The 14,349-nt window shown below is 41.7% G+C and overlaps 2 protein-coding genes across 2 annotated transcripts in view; one reads left to right on the plus strand and one right to left on the minus strand.

Annotated features, from left to right (window-relative positions):
• The window catches only part of cux2b (cut-like homeobox 2b), a 293,668-nt gene that overhangs the window by 249,031 nt on the left and 30,288 nt on the right, over nt 1–14,349 (plus strand). The window contains exons 14-17 of the mRNA XM_048611509.1: nt 4,158–4,805; nt 6,127–6,228; nt 6,762–7,519; nt 13,626–13,782. Coding sequence (XP_048467466.1) covers nt 4,158–4,805; nt 6,127–6,228; nt 6,762–7,519; nt 13,626–13,782 — 1,665 coding nt within the window. The remainder of the gene's footprint in view (nt 1–4,157; nt 4,806–6,126; nt 6,229–6,761; nt 7,520–13,625; nt 13,783–14,349) is intronic.
• LOC109937215 (sesquipedalian-1-like) overlaps nt 1–14,349 on the minus strand; it is a 212,336-nt gene that overhangs the window by 123,866 nt on the left and 74,121 nt on the right. The gene's annotated exons all lie outside the window — the stretch shown is intronic.

Consider the following 14,349-nt stretch of genomic DNA (forward strand, 5'->3'; position numbering starts at 1 on the left):
TCATTAGAGCATACAAAATTCTAACAGAGCTCAACAAGATGGCTGTAGGAAGGCATGTCTAGAACCAGGTGGCACAATCTCAGAATAAGAAGTAAGCCATTTAGGACTGAGATGAGGAAGAATTTCATCCCTTGTGGACTGGTTAATCTTTTGAGTTCTCTCGCCCAGAGAGCTTGGAGGATTAGTTATTGAGTTTATTCGAGACAGAAATTGATAGGTTTCTTCATATTAAAGATATCAGTGGGATAGAGGGATAGTATGGGCAAATGGCATTGAGGCAGATGACCAGCCATGAATGACAGAGTAGGTTGATGGATCAAATGGCCTGCCTCCGATGTGTGTATATAAGTGACTTGAGTCCTGAGCAGGTCTGGTAGCATCCTTGGGGAGAAAAAGTTAACATTTGAGGTCTGACGTTTCGGGTCTGGACCCTTCCCCAGAAATTGGGGGAGGGGAAGGGGCTCAAAAACAAACAGAGGTGGGGGTGCACGGTGACAGAAGGTGGACAGCGGAGCAGACAGACGGAAAGAAGACGGACAGGTCAAGGAGGCGGGGACGAAGCCAGCAAAGGTAAGTGTAGGCAGGAAGTTAGGGTTAGGGTTAGGGTTAGGGTTAGGGTTAGGGTTAGGGTTAGGTGTGGACTTTGCTGGCTTCGGGGTCTCCCCACCCCCGACCTCATCCCGGGACCGGCCCCCCCTCTCGTCCCCGCCTCCTTGATCTGTCCGTCTTTTCTCCCGCCTGTCTGCTCCTCCCGCCTCGCTGACCAACCCCCACCCCTACTTCCTGCCTACACTTACCTTTGCTGGCTTCGTCCCCGCCTCCTTGACCTGTCCATCTTCTTTCCGCCTGTCTGCTCCGCTGTCCACCTTCTGTCACCGTGCACCCCCACCTCTGTTTGTTTTTGAGCCCCTTTCCCCTCCCCCAATTTCTGGGGAAGGGTCCAGACCCGAAACGTCAGCCTCTCTGCTCCTATGATGCTGCTTGGCCTGCTGTGTTCATCCAGCCCTGCACCTTGTTGTCTCGGATTCTCCAGCATCTGCAGTTCCTACTATCTCTGATTCAACATTTGAGGTCTGGTGACTCTTCATGAGAACACAAGGGAGGGGTAAGGGAAATTATACTGCTAATGATAACATTATGGTGTTCTGTATGACCAATAATGTATCAGATATTTTTTGTCCCCATTAGTTGGTTATAAAAACAAAGCCATGGTTTACACTAAATCAAAAAAAGCCAAATTCTGTTATCATTGTATGTCATTTTGCTTCTTTCTAATGATGTTATGAGAATGTACCTGGGGATCCTTTGCCAATCTGAAATACGTAGCACTTGTGCTCATCGTCAATAGGATGTGCCGTATTCACAACAGCAAGGCTCATGGAATGTCCGTAAAGCCTCTCTGCCTATTTTCAAGGTCAAACTGCATGTCTGTACAGGCTGAGACTATTCCCAATAACTACATAGGGAACAGAATAGTACTGAAAGCAACCAATGATACAACACTTTTAAGTTCTTCTTTAACAAGTGAAATCTTAATTGTCCTTTTCAGAACGTTTGAACTAATGAAGTTGACATCAGGTTAACTGCATAGAAAAGCAAATGCCTGTCAAATAGGGATAAATCTGTTGTATTTATCCAGTCACCTCAGATCAAAGTAATTTTGTTCCCACAAAGCAGGAACTGTACTAATAATCTATATTGCCTGATGGAGAGCAAATCTGAATATGTCCTGGGAAGTCCCACCACATGATTAGGAGATTAAGAATGTTTTCTTTGGGACCTGGGCCAAAATGTACTCCTCATCAACAGCACCAAAGCAGATTGGTCATAATCACACTGCTGCTTGTGGGAGCTTGCTGTGTGCAAACTGGCAGCTGCAGTTCCTACATCACAACAGCGATGATGCTTCACAAAAATATTTAATTGGTTGTGAAGCCCATTGGGTAGGGGAGCCTAACGTAATGAAATGTACAATATATAAATACAAATCTTCTATCGCTCTAGGCAGATTGCTTTTGAAACTAATTTGTATATCAAACAGTTGGGAGTGCGCAGCAGGTGTCTGCAAAGTTTGATGAAAATTAGCATTTCACTGATGAGAGATTTTTTGATGAAAGGCATATGTAACGCTATCTCTCAGGAACTGTTAGTCATTCCAAAACTTATTTACATGCATAGTGGTCCATTTTAGATGCACAGAATTAATTATCTTAAGTTTTATATAAATAAGAAACAAATGAAGACTTCACATTTTGAAGCAACGGTATTTTCTGTTTTCTTCACATACCTGGCAGGTTTCCTAAAGAGAGGAAGTGTATTTGTGTGCTTAATGAAAATGAACAATATCTGCTGAAATCACTAGTTTTCTCCTTATTGTACCCTGTTAGGAGAATGACAAGTTTCACATTCCTGTCAGTTAGTTCGAAATGAACAATTGAGAATATTTTCAGAGGTTGAAGTAATCACATATGTTCTAAATAGAAATTTGTTTGCCCTGCAACTAGAAGTATTAAAACAAAATCCAATGGGTAAACATATTAATCAATATTTATTTTTGTTTTACTTGCAGCCATTTCATGTTGTCTAGATCAAATTTCATAATTGCAAGTGTCCTTTTGCTTCAGTCCCTAAGTCTAATCTATTATTCTGGCTATAACAAGTGGTGGGAGTATTTTTCAAAGCAATATCATCGCTGTTGCATTTCAAGCAATGGCTTAACAAGTGAGAAAGCATGCACCAGTGTTTTCAGATAATGCACTTGGTGTAAGAAAGAAAATCTTGCACTTATTAATACACTGTTCACAACCACCAGATGCCTCAAAGTGTTGTGCAGCCAATGAACTGCTTTGGAACTGTTGTCTTTGAAACTCAGCAGTTAATTTTGCAGAAGCTGAACTCTCACAAACAGCAGTTTGATAATGACCAGATAATTTGTTTCTAAATGTTGATTAAGGGTTAGATATTGGCCAGGACACTGAAGGTAACTCTTCCCCCCCAACACACAAACACACACACACACACACACACACACACACACAGCTGTTTACATCTAACACAGCAGGCTGATGGGACCTCGGTTTAACATAAAAAAACAGCATTGAAGCCGCAATGTCTTCAATGCTACACTGGAGGGTCACCCTAAATCAGTGTGCTCCAATTCAGGAAAGCATTTGAACTGAGAACCTGGTGACTCAGGAGAAAGTGTTACCAACTGAGTCACAGCTTTCGTAAGTACAAAAGAGATGAGAGATACTAGATATCTTTCATTCACAAGGAGTTCAAGGAATTATAGAATCCTAGAATTTTACAGCACTTTGGAAGCCATTCAACCCATTGTGTCTGTACTGGTTTCCAAAACCACTACAGAATGAGTCCCACTCTCCATTCCTATCTCTGTAGCCCTCCAAATTCATCATTTTCAAATATATGCCCAGTTTTTTTTTTATTGAAGCCTTGTATGGAATCCACCTCCATCACTCTCTCAGGCAGCACATTCCAAATTCTAACAACTCTCTGAGTAACAAAGTTTTGTCACATCTAACTACGAGCTCTCTTGCTGACAAGCTTGAAATTATGACCCCTAGTTAACGACATATCAACCAGTTGAATTAGAATATCTTTCTTTACCCTGTCAAAATTGTTAATAATTTTGAACACCCCAATAAGGTCACCTCTTAATCTTCTCTGCACCAATAAGAATAAGACCAATTTTTCTAATCTTTGTAATCTTCGAATTCTTGGTGTCATTCTAGTAAATTCTCCTCTGCATTGTTTCCAGGGTTTTAACGTCCTTCCTTCAATAAATTGCCCAGAACTGAACACAATACTCAAAATGTGGTCTGACCAATGATTTGTAGAGGTGGAGCATTACTTCCTTGCCCTTTTTACTTTGTGCCTGAGTGAGGGTTGTAGTAGTATGAGGCCACTGGAAGACTGTGTGTACATGTGTCTGCCTAGTACCCTCAGTCTCAACTTCACAAAAACTATCCGAAATACAGCCCCTACCTGCCAAGTTCCTGCTATGAATAAAATTCTAAATATAATAGCAGATCCAGGATATACCTCTGCAGGTTAAATAGCTTTCTGTATGCATGTTATAGAGCCATTTGTGCCACAGAATAGTGCAATTTTGTCAAAACACTTCTTGTATTCTGCAGGTGAGGAGCAACCTGAAGAGAACTCCATGAAAGACACCTTAAGTGGAGAGCATCCTTCACCTTCTCCTCTGCCATTGCCACATTGGTCAGGAGATGAGCAAGCCTCTCCAAAGTCTATACCAGCACATGGGTCAACCCGAGGATCAGAAATATCTGGAGCATTTCCTGTCTCTTCATTTCCTTTGATAAAAACAAATGAGAAGCCCTCTTTGGAGCCACTGCACCATAAACCCCTGATGTCTCCCCTGTATACAAAGGAAGCTGGGAGTACAGTTGTCTACCCAACTGCACTCTATTCTGCCAAAGGAGCTTTAATTGTTGGGAACAGTTCCAGTAACTCTGAGGCGGTTCCACCAAGTGACCAATCAGAAAGCAGCAGTTCGAGTGCTGCTGATGAGGATCATGTGGAGACAGCTGAGATCGCCTTTCAGGTTAAAGAGCAACTGCTAAAGCACAACATCGGACAACGTGTGTTTGGACACTACGTCCTGGGATTATCTCAAGGATCTGTTAGTGAGATCCTTGCCAGACCCAAACCATGGCATAAGCTTACTGTTAAAGGGAAGGAGCCTTTTATTAAAATGAAGCAGTTTCTATCTGATGAACAAAATATCCTTGCTCTTCGAACAATTCAAGTGCGGCAAAGAGGTATATATTGCAGATGATAAGATAAGATTACTTTTGTAATGTAACTTAGAAAGAGAACACTATAGAGATTGAATGGTAGCCCAGTAACATAGTTCATTGCTGTAATGATGAGTTGAAGTTGCCCTGATTTGTAAAGGAACCTGAGATACCCATTTCAACTCAGTCAGTGGTGGGGAAGGGCTGAGGAAGGAATATCAACATGAGCCTGATTGTCAGCAATTTAAAGGTTAATGACAGAGACTGGGGATACAGTTGTTTTCCACTCTGCCAGTGTAGATGGAGGAATGAGAGATTATACTTTAATGAAGATAAAACCAGAGTAATATGTTACACATTATCTTAATTAACCATATGCCTAATTTACATGTTTTAATTTCTAATATCCAAAGTCTGAAGAGGAGATGATTTTTTTTTAAATGTATTCATACATGGGATGTGCATGTTGCTGACTAGGCCAGCATTTATTGTCCAGGACAGTTGAAAGTCTACCACCTTGCTGTAGGTCTGGAGTTACATGTAGGCCAGCAGTTCCGTTTCCTAAAGTATATAAGTAAACCAGATTTTTTTTTGTTTTGACAATTGACAATAGTTTCACAGTCATCATTAGACTCTTAATTCCAGATTTCTTCTTGAATTCTAATTTCCACCATCTGCTAAGGTGGGATTTGAACCTGGATCCCCAGACCATTAGTTGAGTTTCCAGATTAATAGTCAAGCGATTATACCACTAGGCCATCATCTACCCTAAGTTCATCACTTTCCAATATCTATTGCTATATAGATAGGTTAAAATGAGAGCTAAAAGAATATTCATTTCTAATTCTCTTGCTTGCATGAAACTCTTGTGCACTGCATTCCATGACAACATTGTAACTTACCACGTGGCAAATTTCAGAACCAGCCTTTCACAATCCATTTACAATAACTTCTCCAGCTCAGCGAAAATTCAACTGATGTGATTTCCAGATCAGACCCGGATGCTTATTTAACACGAGCTTAACGAACATTTCAGTATCCAAACAACATGAGGCACATTCAGGGAAACAAGAAAAACAAACATTAAACGTTTCAAAGTTATACTGCTGAATCGTGAGTAATAAATCAGTGGAGGATATTTTGAGACATTGAGGTAATGAGCTCAACTCTTGATCTGTATGACCCAATTCAAGTCTAGCGTAAATACTGATAAGATCATGCTGCTTGTTAATTTTGTTTCAGTGTTTCCTCTAGCTCCCATCTGTTGTAACGTGCAGGGAACATACTGGAGCAAATTGTAGGAAACAGTATTGAAGTGCTCACTATTGTGCATGTTTCATTTCAGGGAGTATAACTCCTAGGATTCGGACTCCAGAGACTGGTTCAGATGAGGCTATTAAAAATATTCTGGAGCAGGCAAAGAAAGAGCTTCAGACTCAAAAATGTGGTAAGTATAAAGAGACAGCCTGACTATATTTGGAGTAAGAATAGCAGCTGTCTGTTAGAGTTCAGACATTCAGATCATTAAAACTTAACTGCAGAAGGGATCCTTTCAGAGATACTGACCAATTACATATTCACAGCCTGCATGTTTAAACCTAAATTTCCATGTTTCTTGGAGCTGATTTGAGAAATGTGCTCCAATTTCTGAATGCATGCATGAAATACAGAGTAAAGGCAGGAGTTGGGATTTGTCCTCAGGAATGAGTTGAACTAGGACAGCTCAAATGTGCTAATAATTACCTAGTTCTCTCTGTACAAAAAAATTTTTGAACAGCTTTGAAAAGCAGTTTAAACATCAACATAATGTATCTACAGTTCCTTTGTCTATCAAGAGAGAATTGTTCTACTTTGTATAAAATGTGGATTTCTAACTTACTGAAAAAGGAATGCAATTGAAAGAAAATGTAATGGTTTCATATTTGTGTTAAAGAATGCTTTCAAATAGCCTGACTTTATTCATTTATGTTTTATTTCCAGTTGAATCAAAAAGCTCTCCCTTGCCTATATGCAGTACAAGCTCTGGCAGTAGTGCTGGTTCTGATGAAGCAATTCGATCTATCCTGGAGCAGGCCCGAAGAGAGATGCAAGCCCAGCAGCAAGTCCTATTGGAAATGGAGGCTAACAGCAGCAACAACACAATGACAACTCCACACATAGAAACTTTACCAGCCACAAACAAAATCCCTCTTTCCTCACACATCAAGCAAGAGGAAGGCATGGCAACGAGAAGTTCGCAGACTCCTCTCAGTGTTGTATCACCTGCGGCCTTTGTACAGAATATAATACGAAAGGTGAAATCTGAAATTGGTGATGCTGGATCATACTTTGACCAGCACTGGGCCACCGAGAGAAATATGGCTCATAGATTGTATGCTTCAGTATCACCATCGCCATCATCCTCTTCGTGTGGTTCTTCAGGGACAGGGAATGTAAGGCAGTGGCGAGCTGAACCTAGTGACAACAGCAAAAATGGTGAGGAACATTCATTTGGTGTTGAAGGTACTCACAAACTTACAGATATAAAATTTGAGAGCAGTCCGGACTCGCCAAGTATTAACCAGCTTTCCGTATTCCCTACGTATGTCCCACGTTCGCTGAAACCAACTGTTCCTCCATTGACTCCAGAACAGTATGAGATGTACATGTATCGGGAAGTGGACACAATAGAACTGACTAGACAAGTTAAAGAAAAACTGGCAAAAAATGGAATCTGTCAGAGGATCTTTGGTGAAAAGGTAAGTGACGGGATGAGGAAATAATCCAAATCCAAAATGCATAACTTGAGCCCAGCAAAATGAAAAGAGCGCTTGAAATTTCCAACAAGAAGATGAAGTTTGACTTTTTGAATGACTTTTTTAAATTTGTTCATGGGATGTGGACATCATTGGCAAGGCCAGCAATTATTGCCCATCCCTAATTGCACCACAGAAGGTTGTGGTGAGCTGTCTTCTTGAACTACTGCAGTCCATAGGATGTAGGATTGAGCACAGTGCTGTGAGAAAGGGAGATCCAGGATTTCGACCCTGCAAAGGAACTTTTCTATAGTTTCGAGTCAGGCCAGTGTATGACTTAGAGGGGAACTCGCAGGTGCAGTGTTCTCACTGCATCTCCTGACTTTGTCCTTCTAGTTGGTCGAGGTATGGGTTTGGAAGCTGCTGTTATAGCAGCCTGAGTATATTGGTCTCGTAGATGGTACACACTGCTGCCAGTGGAACAGAGGGATTGACTGTTGAAGGTGTGGGATGGGGATCCAGTGCTGGGTGGTATTATGCTTTTTGAGTGTTGGAGTTGGATCCATCCAAACAGATGCAGCAGAGTACAAGGATGCAAAACTGACTTTTCAGATCAACAGTTCTAAACAACTGTCCTCTTTCTCACTGCACCACTTATGTTTTAGCAACTTGTAGATTGAGTTAGATCATGAAAGGAGCACAGTGGGATTTATTCTGGATTTACACATGCCTGTTACTGCAGATGGCAGCAACATATAGGTCTCGTATTCAGTTGTTTGTTTTTGATTATATATGTATTTGTTAAATGTCCTCTGTGTGCTATTTGACAAGCCTACATATGGTTACAGCATAAAACAGAAACTTAAGATGAAAGAAATGGATGGAGGTGCGAGAGTGGAGACATTTTAAGAACACAATGGATAAGACTCCAGTTTGGATGTAGAAAATGGTGTCATCTCTGCATATCTCTGAGACGTAAAGCACAACAGTTGGTTTTAATTTTCAAGATTAGTTTCAATTTCTTGGCCCTAGAGAAGCTTCTTTCGCCAGGTGGGCCACCATGGGATTGACATATTTCAGGGTTCAAGACCTGCTCTTGGATTGTGTCAGAGCAGAAAGACAGCGTACAATCAAGCAACTCACACCAGGCACGGCTACATTTAACAGTGATAAGCACTCTCAAAAAACACTTTGGGCCAAAGTGCGATGACCAGATGATGTATATTCTGCCATACAGCTCATCATGGTCAGATATCCTCAAATATGTGCTCAAATTGTGGAGCTATCCATTGGTGCCTGAAACTGTGTGTAGTTTAAGGGAGAAAGTACAACTCCTATTTAAATGCAATCACTTCGCAAAGTGGGTGTGCAGGTCTTTGAAGAAGAGGACATCATCAGTTCAAGATGTGGAGGAGCCTCTTCCTGAAGGTGAGGGAAAGCTCTTCCTGAAGGTGAGGGAAAGCTCGGGGACAGTAAATGCTCCCATCTTCATGTTTCATAATTTTTTTTCTCACTCCTGCAACAAACCTTTTTCAGGTTTATGATGACAACATTATTTCTGGTTTTGGGAATGATTATAGTTGCAGTGCGCGACAACCTCAACAGGCGTATGCTCTGTGTAGCAAAAGGCAGAAGCCTTATTGGGGTGTGGCTTTTTGATAACACACACACATGCGCACGCACGCATCCCACGAAACATACACCGAACATGCACACACACATACACACACAAGCTCCAAAACACTAAAACACACCCCAAACACACAAACACACACATAGTGTATGTGCGCACACACACTATTGTAATCAGTAACACAGAAAAGACACAAGAATGTTCTTCCTTATTTATCGAATTTTGGGAAATTAAGATGGAATGTTGTGCTCCCTGCATTGATACGTCAATTCCCCAGTTGCATTAGTAAACAAAGCCAAAGTGTCACAGGAACAAAAACCATTTGAAGTGGACAGTATCAGTGAGTGACTCAACTCCACGCTGTGGATACCAAGCCTTATCATTAAATGGTGGAAAAATGGCGAAGTTCAACTGTGCTTGGATCCTAAGATGATCAACGAGGCAGTCATTCCAAATAAATATCCGTTTCATTCAATCCAATCGGCATCATTTCCACAAAGCTCAACATGTGACGGTTAGCTTCAGATACCAGGAGCAACGTGAAGTTGATATCTTACATCTTACGGTACTGATGAAGGTGTATTTCAAAATCACAGAGTGCCCTGTGAGCCACATTCAAGTATTCAGTGCTTTCCAAATTATCGTTTCATCATGTCAGACATTGAGGACATGCTCAGCCTATTTGACAATGGTGTCCATGGAGGGGAGCAAGCATAACGTGATCTGTGGTAATCAGCAGGACTTGCTCAACTTGATGATTACATAACAAACAACATTGGACATATTAGAGGCAAATACAGCATCTCTGCTGGTCCTTGCATGTTTCAACCACATGTGAAATGTATGTCACAACAGGAACTGCAGTTGGAGCTGTATTCTCACATACACTGAAAGAAGCAAAAGACCAATTGCTGGCGCTTCATGGTGATTGTTGGAAACTGACGTAAATACTCCTGTGAACTGCAGGAAAAACCAACCTATATATACATTTGTGTGCATTGGTAGATAGATGTCAATGGTAGAAAGCCACTCTCCATTCCAATTATCAAGCACTGTTAGCCACATCAGGATCTGATCATTAATCTCTATATATTTTCAGATGGTCAGATCATCTTCATCAGTACAACTTAGGACAAGTATCTCAAGTTTCTTTTAACTGAGTAGCTGATATGCTTCGCTCATTACTGTCACAGGCAGCATTAGCAATGGCGAAGCAACAAGCAACATTTAAGGCTACATGATTGCCGCAATTTCCCATGTAACCCATGAATCTTGTTACTTGAGAAAAGTTGAAGGCAGAAACAGCGGTATAGAGTGTAATGCAGAAAGTAAGGCAGTACCTAAAAATGAAGTGTTCCTACAAAAGGAAGAAAGACCTGGTCCGGTGTTACAGATCATGCATTGGGCTTGCATTGTTTGATGACAGCTGTATTACACATGAAACTTGAGAAGTTTTCTGGAAAACTTTACAGCCAAGTGTTTTGCATCTTGCCAATGAGAGGCATCCAGGTGTTGCTGTGATGACTTAATCAAACAGTCCAGTGGCCAGCAATATAGCTCCACATGGAAGAGTTAATTCGACATTGTGTCGGATTTATACTCAGCGAGAGATCTGTTATCCTGTGTCCTGCATCTCTACAACAGACTCCATGGCCAATAAAATCATGACAACAACTCCAATTAGATGATTTTATGATTTTGGAGAAGTGCAAGAGCCCCTAGCAATCTGCATTTTTTTATTTTGCTTGTTCTTCATGATGAATATAGCAAGTGAGGATAAATCACTGTAACAAATTCGATAACTACCACCTCAGTCATTGACATTGTAGTCACGTTGGTAGTCACATTGTAGTCACAATGATGGTAAGCCATCATTGCTATCCAATTTGTGTGATTGCAGTCACAAGGTAAACAAAAGCTGACTTCAACAAGCAAACCAGTGCAAGGAACCAGGATTTGGATTTGGAGTTTGGGATCACATCACATTTTTCAGGTTAAAATGGTGGCAGAGTAAGATGCTCCAGCTGGAGCTCCTCTGCTCGCCAGCTCCTTTTCTTTTTTCTTTCCTTTTACTTCCTCTTGCTGCAGTTTTTGTTCCGTCCTCCCCGCAACCAACTTTTAATTTCCTAAAGTCCCCTACCATGAGGAAATGGAGTACGGAGTCTGAGACCAGCCGGACACAGGAGATGAGTCGTATCCGGAGAGGCCGAGCCCCAGAAGCAAGCAGTGGCCAGAGTGGGAGCATAGCGAGCCGGAGTGTGAGCAGAGTGAGCGCGGGCTGAGCAGGGAGCCAGAGCGGGAGCAGAGAGAGCTGGAGCGGGAGCAGAGTGAGCCGGAGCATGAGCAGAGCGAGTGCGAGCTAGGCTGGGAGCCGGAGCGGGAGCAGAGTGAGTGCGGTCTGAGCTGGGAGCCCGGAGAGGGAGGAGAGCGAACCGGAGCAGGAGCGGAGCGAGCCGGAGCGGAGTGAGCGCGGGCTGAGCTGGGAGCCGGAGCCAGAGCAGAGTGAGCGCAGGCCGAGCTGGGAGCCCAGAGAGGGAGGAGAGCGAGCCGGAGCGGGAGCGGAGTGAGTGCGGGCCGAGCTGGGAGCCCGGAGAGCGAGCCGGAGCGGGAACAGACCGAGCCCAGGCTGGCCAGGAGGACATGTCCTGGAGGTAAATCCTGGCAGTAGACCAGCATGTGGAGGCAGCGAGGCGTCGTGTTCTGTAGCCCAGCAGGCACGGACTCAGTGGGAGAAAGGACTATAACTTGAGTACTTTGAAGGCACATTTTTATTCTCATTCTGGACTTTTAAACGCTGTATTCCCAGGCTAGTCTTTTGTTTTACTATTTCAATTCTGTAACAACACTTAAAGTATCTGTACCTAGATACCCTGTACCTAAGATCGCGCCAAGAGAGGACATTACAAAGTTTTCACTGCATTCATTCAAGTGCACCTAACAATAACGGCAATTCTATTCTAAAGGCTATTCAATCAAATAACTGACTCATGTCCACAAACTCCTATCACCTCTATCAGGAGTCAATCAAACAGTTGTTTAATACAGATGCTTAGCTGTTGAATAACAACGCAAAGTGGAATGCAGCAAGCAGACCAGGATACTTTCCTTTTCTAATGAGTAAGTACGATATTGATTGTCCACCCCATCAAGCTAATCACATAGAACCATAACGTCAGACCCAGCAACAACCTTCACATCTCAAAGACTTCTGTACTTAGAGAAAATGGACACATGAAATGTGCAGTGTTTAAGTTAGTTTAGGTTGAAATTAGGTCCTTTAATTCTACAAGGGAGAAAAGGTGTCGTGTTCATTTGTTTAGTGTTTGATTATGCGTGCATGCTGTTCATCAAGCCTGGGAATGGTTGCAGTGAAATTGAAACCAAACTGAAGGAAGCAGCTGGAAGCATGAGAGACTTTCATTTTGGGAAGACAAGTCATGTCCTTTCTCTTTGCCTTCCAGTAACCTCTGACAGTATCAGATTCAATGTTTCTTTGTCATCTGCAGTTCCACTTGTGTGCACAAGTGTTGGACACAAAGTGATGACAAATCTTTTAGACTTGATGATTTGAATCCTAAAGAGGGAACCATGGAGGTTGTGCTTTTGAGCAGAGAAAAGCAAAGGGATTGCTGGTGGGAGCATGAAAAGCACAGCTTCACCTTCTGGAAGTGACTCCCAGAGGTGGGGCTGTTCTTCATGCTCCCAGCTGTGATGCTTTCATGAACTTTTGTCAGCTAGGCCCATCTCTTCTCCAGACCCAAGACAAATGTGGGAAGAATAATGGCAAAAACAAAATCCACTTTTTATTAAAATAATCAAGAACTGCACCTGAATACGACAGATATTGAGAGTATTGGATTAGTTAGATTATCAGTGTTTTTGCTTTACCAGTGGCTTTTTAAACACACTCTGGATTATGGGTGAATCTCATTAATTCTTTTGAAACAAAGTTGGCTTTCAGTGTGCAGATTTCTCTGATTTTCAGAAGTTGCAGTTTCTAATCAGTATATGAAGCCTTTACAGTTAAGAAAAGAAATAAAAATCATTGTTCCAATGCTGCAACACATTGAAGTCTACTGAGGTATAAAAGATTTGTTTTGCTTCTCCTTCTCACTGATCTCCTTGAAGCATTAACCAATAAACTTGTCCAAATCTATCTGTTTGAGTAATTTGTCTTTAGTGTACTATAAAGCAAATGCACTTGTTGCAAAATTATGAAGAAAATTCATTTGTCAGAAGTTATATGTCCATAAGTGAATTTCCTATAATATCTATAATATGACGAGTATGAATAAAATCCATTTGAATGCTGCATTTTGGCAGTAACATTGATAGAGTAGTAGTAATGCTGCTGTCCTACAAAATAATTAGCCCTGTGCAACACGTTACCATTTCAATACAGTAGGTTTGCTTTTAGCAGGACAGAATGGAAGATTGGAAAATAATTGGATTTCTTCTCACCTTTCCCTACGTCAGGTGCTGGGTCTATCCCAGGGGAGTGTGAGTGATATGCTTTCTCGACCCAAGCCATGGAGTAAACTAACTCAGAAAGGTCGCGAGCCTTTTATCCGTATGCAGCTGTGGCTCATTGATAAGTTAGGCCAGAGTACCCATCCGCCCCAACCTATACAAGGTAAGAGATCTTCTTTGTTTACTTTATCTGCAATATACATAGAAATGGTAAATGTACAATTACTTGATCTTTAGTCCACATATCCTAGGTACATAATGGATCTGTCCCTAATTCCAACTGGACACTTTAGATTTTCATGTTTCTCTTTCAATGGTTTAATTGGTTTTCCTGAGAATTGTCTTGATTCCCCGTGGTTTTAGAGCTGAACCTTTCTGGGGTCAGCCCTTGCAAGTGGTGTGACGAAACATGACCTTGTCCTGTGTAAGTTGAATCTTGGATGTCTTATGCTGCTACATACTCATTGAGTCAGCGTGACAGAATAACAAATTTACCCCCGTGTTTGAGAGGCTTTGTTAAAAAAAATGTTATTTATCATTCCAGAATACAAATGAACTGGCTTGCACAGTAGTTAAAATGTACCTAATCAATCGTTAATGTCCTTTGAGGGAGTGGGGGGTTTAATTGACCTTTTGATTTTTCTGAAGAAATAAAGATTAGCAGTAAATTCCACTGCAAGAAATCTGCTACAGCATTTTCAACAAACCTTCCTTTTCTTGATTGCACAAT

This window comes from Rhincodon typus, chromosome 24 (genome assembly GCF_021869965.1).
Source record: "Rhincodon typus isolate 14 chromosome 24, sRhiTyp1.1, whole genome shotgun sequence".
In the NCBI taxonomy this organism is placed as follows: Eukaryota; Metazoa; Chordata; class Chondrichthyes; order Orectolobiformes; family Rhincodontidae; genus Rhincodon; species Rhincodon typus.